At 37.9% G+C, this 10,707-nt stretch overlaps 1 protein-coding gene across 1 annotated transcript in view; it reads left to right on the forward strand.

Moving 5' to 3' along the window:
* Positions 1 to 1,625: 1,625 nt before the first annotated feature.
* Positions 1,626 to 10,707, forward strand: part of LOC110116106 (proactivator polypeptide-like 1) — a 15,524-nt gene continuing 6,442 nt past the window's right edge. The window contains exons 1-5 of the mRNA XM_020849580.2: positions 1,626 to 1,781; positions 5,638 to 5,743; positions 8,443 to 8,594; positions 8,757 to 8,954; positions 9,375 to 9,434. Of these exons, the coding sequence (XP_020705239.1) occupies positions 5,644 to 5,743; positions 8,443 to 8,594; positions 8,757 to 8,954; positions 9,375 to 9,434 (510 nt within the window). The 5' untranslated portion in view covers positions 1,626 to 1,781; positions 5,638 to 5,643. The remainder of the gene's footprint in view (positions 1,782 to 5,637; positions 5,744 to 8,442; positions 8,595 to 8,756; positions 8,955 to 9,374; positions 9,435 to 10,707) is intronic.

Genomic DNA, 10,707 nt, shown 5'->3' on the forward strand with positions numbered 1-10,707 from the left:
TGACAAGTGCATTTGTATGTAATCATTCCCAATTTATGACGGATTTTGGTAATTAATGTTATTCCAGTAATTCATCTCAAAATATTTAAATAATGAACTAAAGTAGTAAATGTTATAATATAATATTTAATTCAAACTGCTCCCTTAACATACATAATAACTTTTAATACTATTTTCAAAAATTAAAATTATTTCTTCTTTTTCTCATTAAAACTAAATAAAATTATTCATAATATTTAAATATAAATTTATTATTAAATAATAATAAATATTACATTATATATAAAATTTATTAAAAATATTTAATATTAAATTGGGAAAACCAACTTCATTCCTAAGAGTACTACGCCTTTAGATGCTAAATCTATGTTCAAAAGATGATGGTACAAATAGTAGCGATATTTAATCAGGCAAAATTCAAATTGGATGGATTTTGAATTGGAGGAATGATGCGATCTTAGTTTTGTGTAAAAAGTTCCCTTAAACTCTTAAGGGTAAAATTCTATAAGAGGTTGGATAGACCTGCAATGCTTTATGGCGTCGAATGTTGGCCATTAAAAGAGAAGCATAATACTATTAAGTAGACATGTCAATTTCTGTGTCACGGGTCTAGGTTTCGGCGTTCAAACCTGAAACAGACCCTGACATTATCAGTTCGGGTCAACCGACCCGTTTTATAAAAACGGGTCGATTTCTGACCGAACCAGACCCACTACGGGTCGAGTCAACCCGACCCGACTCACAATGGCGTCAAGCACGAACATTGTGCCAACCAGGCCACGGTGGCAACGGAAGCCGGCAGAAAACAGGTGGCGGACGCGTAACCCGACGCCAGCGAAAGAACTCGATCGGCGCGCACAATTGCTTCAGAGCAGGACGATAGAGCTCGGGAGCTCGTGCGGGCAGCGTACGACGAACACCCACACCAATCCTACGCTCACAGTTCAACTGACGAAAGCGATCGACCCGCGCTCTCAGGACGCAACTATAGGTCACGCCGGACAATGCCGGGCAGACGTGCATGGGGCAGCCGGGGTAGCGGGGCTGGCGGGCAGGGCCGGTCAGAGCCTCATTCCCGGGTTCCCGGGTCAACCTGAACCCGACCCACTTCGGGTTCGGGTCAACTCAAACCCGAAATTTTCGTGTCGGGCTCGGGTCGGGTCCGATATTGATAGGTTTAATACTAAGTTAAGTGTTGCAGAGATGAGGATGCTCAAGTGGATAAGTGACTTTACCCTTAGAGATAGGATACGAAATGAGCATATACGTGAAAAGGTTGGAGTGATAAGATTAGAGAGAGTCGCCTTAGATGATTTGGTCACATAAAACAGCAGCCTTCCGATGATCCTTTTAGGAAAATAGATGTATTATATTTGACATATTAAGAAAGATAGAGATAGACTTAAAAAGACTTGATTGGAAAATATTAAAAATTCTATTTCTTTATTAAATTTAAATGAGAATTTAATATGTAATAGGATACAATAAAAAAATATATTTTTAACCCCACTTAGTAGGACAAGGGTTTGACGTTGATTTAATATTTTTTATTATTTATTTAAAAATTAGAGCAAACAAATTCACCCTAGCTAACACGATTAACATATTTTTCCTTTCCATAAATGCGGTCCCCGATACCCATCAACGTAAGACAGCTGCAGCATCGTATTCTGCTCTCCTTTTCTTCTCCGTTATAATCGAACGAAGAGATGTCGGAATAGCAGTTGGGCAGATTTGGGCGAAATAAAGCAGAAACCTAATTGTTGGATCGGTATTCTCCGGTAATAATTCGTGTTTGTTCAGTTTGATTTAGATTCATTTGCTAGCGAGTAGAGACTACTTTCTTCTTGATCCTTACTACTCCATGGATTTCTGTTCTGCTTTTGTGGGTGTTTTTCATTTGCATGATTATGTTTTGTATCCCTCCGAATTTTGGGTGTTTCCTGCACATCAGATTCTGATTGTGAAACTATGGCCTAATAGAAGGCATTTCCAAATGATGGGAGTCCCCAGGGTGTTGAATAGGAAGCAGGGAATATTGATTGATAAACCAGCGGAAAGGAAATAAATGCATGGGGTGAACTGCTTGGTTTAGGGTTTAGGGTTCTACCCTACCTCACCCGCCGACTGCAACCCGCTCGCACCCGCAAGCAACTCTAGCTTCCAGTTTCCTAGCCGACCCTCCCTCCTCTGCAAACCGCCGAATCTCCCAGCCCCTGCCGAACTCGAAGCCTTCTTCGACGACGCCACCTGCCTGTCGGATCGGAAGTAGAGAAGGTAGCTCAGTCGATTGCAAAGATAGCTATCTCTCTTCACTTCGCGCGTTTTCTTCGGCCCTAAGGGCTCACGGCAGAAAGAAGAAAACTGAGAATTTAATTTGCTGTGAGCTTTAACAGTTCCCTTAAATCCTGATTAACATGATTTATCATAAATCCTATTCAAATTCTGACGCAGAGCATCTCTTAAGCCGGGCTCAACCAACAACCATAGCATCCACTACCACTACCTAGTCTATTTAGTCTCCACCACCCCGTAACTCCCTTTTTTTTTGTCTTTTAGCTAAAATAGCATATGTTGGCTTTTCACTTGTCTTTAGCAGACTGATATATAAGAAAAACAGAGAAGAAAAGAGGAGATAGATGTAATACAATTCTCAGAAAACCTTGTTTTCGTTTTGTTTGTTTTGTTCTATTGTCTTGTTTGCATGTGCTGGATACATTTGGTGCAGCTAACACAACAAGTTGGTATCAAAGCAGTCTTCCTGGCAAAGGATACAATGGCAGATGGAAATCCTTGAAACTCTCTTGGCGATGACCGGAGCTTAGAGGCCCTTTGCAGGGTACATACCAGAATGATGCAACAATTGGACGATCTCTCCGCCAATTTCAATCGGTTCACCATCAAATTTCGCCATGAGATGCAAGCCAACAGAGATCGGGGGATGATGAATCCAATGGAGCGCTGAGCAGCACCAACTCACACCCCACCTATTTATGGCAACCCGCTCGAACACGACTTAGGATGGCGACGGACCGAGTGTGTTCCTGACTTGGTTGAATCTGAGGAAGAGGTAGCACCTCCGGGGCATGCCGTATATTCCGATTCCGATCAAGAGGGAGTTGCATTACATAATATACAAAGGTATTCGGTTAAGCACCATCAGAGGCCGATTGTGGAGTTTCATATTAAACTCGACATTCCCTTTTTCAATGGCAAACTGCACCTAGAAGACTTCCTTGATTGGAAAAGGGCGGTTGGATCCTTTTTTGAGTACATGGAAATTCCTGTTGAGAAAAAAAGTTAAATACATCGCCTATCGGTTGAAGGGGGCAGCTAGTGCTTGGTGGCAACATTTGCTATAAACTTGGTTGAGGAAAGGTAGGGGGTATGTCCGCTGCTGGTTTCATATGAGACAGTCGCTAAGGGGCCATTATCTTCATGCGGACTATGAGCATATGTTGTACATGCAATATCAACATTGTGTGCATGGACACTACAATGTTGCCGATCATACTAAAGAATTTTACTGCCTAAACGCGCTGAATAATCTCAATGAGTCAGAGAATCAGTTGGTGGTCCGATATATTGGTGGCTTGAAAGACACCTTACAAGATAAATTAGAATTAAACTCAGTGTGGTCACTTTCTCAAGCTGTCAATTTCACTTTGAAGGCCGAAATGCAAGCAACTTGACACTTCATAGTTATTCGAGCCATCGACACATTACTGATCAATCTAGTGAGTAAAGAGCTGCACCAGCAACCCATAAACAACAATAAATTCCCACAGTGCTAGGACCGGTTAATTCTTCAACGCCCGATCCCAATCTTGCTAAAACCCATCTTGTGGGAAAGGATAATCCTTATTATAAAGTTGCCACTTACAAATGCTTCAGGTGTTTTTAATCGGGTCATAAATCCCACGAATGTCTGACGCAGCCGAGGATTCAGCTTGTGGAAGGGGAGAATGAAAACACAGAAGATCTAAGTAATAAAGACTCCGATGCAGATATCGAAGAATTGGAAGCGAATGAAGGAGATGCTGTCATTTGTGTCATGGAGAAGTTATTGCTAGCCCCTCACCAGGCCATCAGTTCTCAAAGGAATGTTATATTCTGCACACATTGACCCGACCCGATCAGCAAACCCACGAGTGTAGTTGCTGAGTCGTGTCATCTAGGGCTTGGGTAGTTGAGCGTCAACGCGTTGTGGGCGAATGTGAATGGAAACTGGGCTGAGCGCATAGGGCCTAGGCGAGGCGAGTTCGAGGCTGAGCGTGTAGGGCCTAATTGTTGTCGGACTAACAAACTGAGGCGGCCTAGCGCCTGGGCCTGGTGGGTTGATTGGCGGAGGCAGGTCCTACCATAGGAGGCTGGGGTGCAGTCGTACTCACGTGGGTTGGCGAACGCAACCAGTGTCCTGCGAGGCCGCAGGTGCTGACATGCGGTCCGTGGCGACTCGGCTAGGCGGAGAAGAGGGTCACGATGCGAGTTAGTCGGGCTAGCTGGGTCAACCCTCGGGTTTTCGGGTCAACTCGAACCCGGACGACCCGTTTTACAAATGGGTTGACCCAAACCCGGATTTTTTCTGGTCTGGTCCGGGTCAGGTTTCGGGACGTGACAACTTTTGACACCCCTACTTGTGATGGTTCGTATTCGCAAATTAGCCCACGCAAATTGAGGCTTGTTTATATTTCCAAACGCATAAATGATAATGCCTATGTCGTCGATTTGCCGCCATGCATTCATACATCTTCCACTTTTAATGTGGCTGACATTCATGCTTACCAGCAGCCACATGAACTCGCCACAATCAACAGTAGTACTGTGAGTCCTTCAATGGCAGGGGAGACCTGATGCAATGCATCTCTTAAGCCGGGCTCAACCAACAACCATAGCATCCACTACCACTACCTAGTCTATTTAGTTTCGACCACCCGGTAACCCTTTTTTTTTGTCTTTTAGCTAAAATAGCATATGTTGGCTTTTTACTTGTCTTTAGCAGACTTAGAAAAGGTGGGAGACATACTGATATATAAGAAAAGCAGAGAAGAAAAGAGGAGATAGATATAATTCAATTCTCAGAAAACCTTGTTTTCATTTTGTTTGTTCTGTTCTATTGTCTTGTTTGCAGGTGCTGGATACATTTAGTGCAGCTAACACATCAAATTCAGCACAAATCCTGTATCTATTTAGCTTAAAACCTACCTAAATCCCATTGTCAAGCAGTATATTTATGCAAAAGAGGAGAACAAAGGATTTAACTCGCTGATAGCTTTAACAGTTCCCAAATCTTGCTCAAATTTTGCATAAATTCCTTTAATTATTATTAGATATAACTAACTAGTTAAAGATTTGTATTTAAAAGAGGAGATAGATTGAATTATATCTTCTAAAGATTTTATCTAGTAGAAATTCTAGCTTCACATGGTTATCATTTAACACAATCTGATTTGTTGGTATGGCTTATCTTTTAATAGATATTTTTGGCTATAATTAGCTATGCATGCTTACATTATACTACTGAACTGTTTATTATCCTTGCTGAATTAATGTCGATGAAGTTCCTTACAAACTGAAACCAATGAAGATAGTTTTGCCAATTTGAATAAACATTTTAGTTGATGTTCTGAATGGCAGGCGTGCATGATGGTCTCCAAAGCGGCTTTTGTTTTGCTCGGTGTCATGGTCATTGCCTATAGTAGTTACAGCAATGCCAAAAATATAGAGAACCTAAACATAATGGGTAAGTTAAGAAGCTTGATAAGTTATTTCAAACTTCCATTGGTACATTTTCTTTATTTTCACACATTTCACATGAGCTATGGAGAATTCTCGTTTGTCTCCCTAACAGTCGTGTTCTAACAGTCGTTTTCATGCTTAGCTTTTATATGATTGCATGAAAAGTGAATTTTCAAATATTTTATTTGTTGCGCTAAATGCAAAGCTTCTAGAGTTCAGTTAAAGGCCAATGTCAGTGATTAAACTGCTAATATGATGTATCTTTTAAATCATAGCATGTTCATGTTGGGATTGGTTGATATAAAACATCAGTTGATTGTGCTTTTTTGCCTGATGAATGATATTAATTTTTCTACTTATTTTTTTTAATACTTTTTGTATACCCTTGAGGTCGTTGCCGTGTATACAGCAAAGCTATAAAGGACCGAATGGAATAAAGAAAATGAAATGGTTCCACATAATAAATAGGCCTGTCAAAATCAGGTCATAGGTCGGGTTCGGGTTCAACCCGAAACTGACCCGGGTACATACGGGTCAACCCGAACTCGACCCGTTTTTCGAAACGGATCAGTATGCTGAACCCGAACCCGACCCGTTTGACCCAAAAAAATTAAAATTAGTTTTTGTATTTAATTACAAATAAAAATATACACCCTTCAATGAATTGTTAAACAATTTTTTAAAATGTACAACAAAAACATTTAAATTTTACATATCATTTACAATTACAAATTACAAATCAATAAATTACATATCATTTACAAATTACAAATCAACAAAAACTAATAAGCACGGCTCCCTTGCTCAAACAATAAGCACGGCTCAACTTCAAGTCTTCAGGCACACGACCTGTATTCACAGAACAAGGAAGAACTGTATTCTGAGAAATAAACAAGTTATATATGATGCTCATTGCTCAGATTAAACCTTCCAAATCTTTAATCACCGTATGAGGTGTATGTTCAATTAACATTAGCATATTACCATCCAAGGAGACGAATTGTATTTTGCATTAAGTTAGTATCTATTCATTTATATATGTAGTATCTACTCATTTGACTTAGAATACAAAATTACAAATGTCTCCTGGTTGTAATAACATTTATTCTGAAACTATTCCCACTGTAATTTGAGAAGGTTGATCATCATCGCTTCATCACTTCTAAACAACAACAAATAATATTTAATGTTTGATCAAATGAATCATAAGAAGCAACAGGATATACGAAACAACACAAATCAAATGAATCAGCATTCAAAAGAACCAGCAGGATACACGAAACAACAAAACCAGAAGAACTGAAGAAGGAATGAAGCAGCTGGCAGCACATGCACGGTACACCAGCTGACTAGGAGGATACCCGAAAAAACACAACCAGTTTTTCAGAAGAACTGAATTCTAAAGAAGTAATGAAGCAGCACATTCTGCATGAGTGCTGAAGTGCACATACACCAGCAAACCAGCAGGTCACCCGAAACCAAACAACCAAATAAATTTTGGTCTTGACTCTTGAGTCATAACAAATTAACATTACACACTTAACGATACACTGATAAGTGATAACAACCACAAGGCCGACAACCCACAGGCCACAACAAGTCAGTGAAGTCACTAAGTCGGCAAGCAGCCAAGCAGAATAAATGAATAATAGATATTGCCAATTTCAATTTGCCATAACATGTAATCAAAGAAAGCCAAGCCAACTACTAACAAAAAGTCGGAACTTCAATTTTTAAAACCCTAAGCCGAATTTCAACAAAAATCTGTTTATGATTTCATAATAAACTAATTAACTGCATCTTAAGATAAAAATTCGTAAAAAACTAAACAGATAAAAGCATAAAATGTGAAGCCCTAATCGGTATTTCAAAGCCACAGCAACTTCAAATTGGAAGGAAGAATCGAAGAAGCAAATAACTCAAAAAAAAATCACTCTAGTCTCTACTCTCTAGCAGTAGCAGTGCCTCAATAACAAAAAATCAAAAAAAAATTGCAACACTCATTACTTGACTTCAAAGATAACCGAAAGATAAGTAGATAACCAAAAGAAAGTTAACCAAAAAATCAAACCAATGAGGCGATGAGCCGATGAGTCGATGCCCAAGAATCAAAGAGCCGCAGAGGAGGAAATCTCAGTGAAATCGACTAGCCCTAGGTTAGGGTTTTCTCGCTCGAAGAGAGACGAAGTCACGAACGGCGAACGTACTCTCGGTTATTAGGCTAGTTAAATGCCCTAAGGAGGGTAAAATTGTAATTATGAAAACGGGTCGAAACGGGTCATTTTCGGGTTACCTGGGTTGACCTGAACCCGACCCGAAATGGCATATGGGTCAAAAAACAAAACCCCAACCCGACCCGTTTCGGGTTCGGGTTGACCCTAACCCGAATTTCTCGGGTCGGGTTTTCAGGTCGTGTCAAATGTTGATAAGCCTAATAATAAATGCTCTAAACTTGTATGCATGCATTTTAATGATTTTAACTGTATTTGAAAAAATGGTAAATACAGAATGTGGATGCTTTGTTCGAAACTTAATGATTTATGCTCAAAAATAGTTCTTTCAGTCAGTTTCAAACCATTTCTACCGTCTCATAATATGCCAGTATTCGCTATATTCAATAAGCTAATCATTACCATCTAACATGCTTTTCTTAATCAACTTAGCTGTAATGACTAAAACTGACAAACTTCTCAAAACTTTTAGATGCAAATGCTGTTATTACAAGGAATGAAAAATTATGTGAAATTTGTCAAGATTATACCACAAAAGTCATATCCTTTTTTGAGAAAGATGGAACGGCCATTAACCAGACTCTTTATCATGTTTGCTCATACCTGCACTCCTTGGAAGAACAGGTATGCTCTACCTATGCTACAACCCTTAACCTCTTCCATGTTCTGTTAGATAACATGTTTTGTAGAATTTTCACTGAGAGCATAGTTTTCAGTATGTTTGTGGCTTTTTAGAAGATTGATTTCTTATATTTTTCCTATTTTAAATGAATTTTTTTTTGGCAGTGTCTTTCGTTGGTAGACCACTTCATATCCATTTTGTTTGCGGAAATTGCTAAATTGCAACCTGAAAATATTTGTAAAAATGTATATCTTTGTGAGAACAAGGCGTTGGCTCATGAACTAAAGTATGATGATCCCTGCACAGTCTGCCATAATGTTGTTAGTGAAGTTCTCTCTAAACTGGATGATCCCGATGCACAGGTAATATGCCATTGCATTCGCTATGCTTTGCAAATTTATGAATTTGTTGGAATGCTTTGTGGAAGTGATCTGATTCTCTAATGAATATTTGGCTTTGAAAACTGATTAGTTTTAGATATTTTATCTTCTACATTGTAGATTATGATTCGTTTATGTCCATTGGGAAATGTATTTTTATGCGGATGGGTGGCTTTTGCATTTGAAACTTGCTTTAAGATGTAGTTCTGATATGGGAACTTCTCCATATGTGTAGATCTAAGAGAAATACCTTATTCTAGTTATTATAGCATTAGCAAATTTACATATGCTTGCATTTTAGCGCGTTTAAAAAAGAGTGAGCAGCAAGGTACTTCTGTAAATTATTTGCGTTGTTGATGTCTGGCTGTTTCTTATGTTTTTGGTTTCTTCGTATCTCTGCAGCTTGAGATAATTCAGAAACTTCTCAAGGGATGCAGTCAGATTGGCAATTTTTCTCTTCAGGTAAGCTTTGACAAGCTAGCTGCCAAAAATATAGAAGCAAAACAATCTCAACCAAGATTTAAACAATTTATACTGCCAATATAAGTTACAAAAAGCATCCAAATAATTTGTGCTATATCATAGTCTAAGTCTTTGTTTGGGACAGTTTTCTTATTGCTTCTCAAATTAACTTTTTAGTACAAAAATTTTAATTTTTGTATTAAAAAGTTGCTTTAAAAATAGTAAGAAAGCTGTCCCAAACGAACCATAAGGCTCCATTTGGCATAGATTTTTGCTTCATGCTTTTGCAATTGTGAACAATAGAAGCAATTTTATATTTTTTGGAAAAACAAATATTAGAAAAAGTTTATGACAGCGGAAAAGTAGTTTTTTTTAGAACAATGATTTAGCTAGCTTCATAAAAACACTTTTATGGAATTTGGTTTTCTTATATTATTAATAAGTCACTTATTTTAATAAATTACATGTTAATTAAGATCAAGATACTTTATTAAAGTTACACAACATTCATATTATTTTTTATTTTTATATCAGTGTCACCGGTTTCGTTTGTCAAAAAAAAAAAAAACTAATTAGCACTTACGAAAAGTTCTTTAATATGATTTTAGCAAACACTCATTTCATTTATTTAACTACACAAGACAATGCTGAATAAAACTATACAACATAATAGAAGAATGCAGATTTCAGCCTAATTTTTGGAATATAAATCTATTCAACTGAGACACGCTAAGGCTGCAAACGAACCGAGCCGAGCCGAGTATGTGAGTGTTCATGTTTGTCTTCATTTAATATCAGCTTGTTCAAGTTTTATTCATGTTTGTTCGAGCTTTATTGTTTGTGTTCATGTTTGGTTCATTTAAATTAATGAGTGTTCATGTTCGGTTCATGTTCATTTCATGTTCGTTCGTTTAGTGCTTATCGAGCTTGTTTTCGCGAACATATTTAACGAATTTTTTTAACTATCAAACAAATACGTTTATGAACATATCTATGAACAAACACATTTATAATAAAAGCAATTGTCTATGTAACAAAGGCAATGATTATTTATATTTATTCATTTTATAGTCAAATATTAATTATTTTTATCTAGCTTATTCACGAGTTCAAAATCGAACACAAATCAAGCTTCTTATCGAGCTTAATGTTGAGCTTGTTCACGAACTTCAAATGATGTTGTTCGTGAACATAAATGAGCCGAACGCATTAGTGTTCAAGTTTGTTTATTTAAGAATCGAGAATTTAAAATTTTGTTCAAGTTTGTTTGTTT

This window comes from Dendrobium catenatum, unplaced genomic scaffold (assembly GCF_001605985.2).
Source record: "Dendrobium catenatum unplaced genomic scaffold, ASM160598v2 fragScaff_scaffold_456, whole genome shotgun sequence".
Classification (NCBI taxonomy): Eukaryota; Viridiplantae; Streptophyta; class Magnoliopsida; order Asparagales; family Orchidaceae; genus Dendrobium; species Dendrobium catenatum.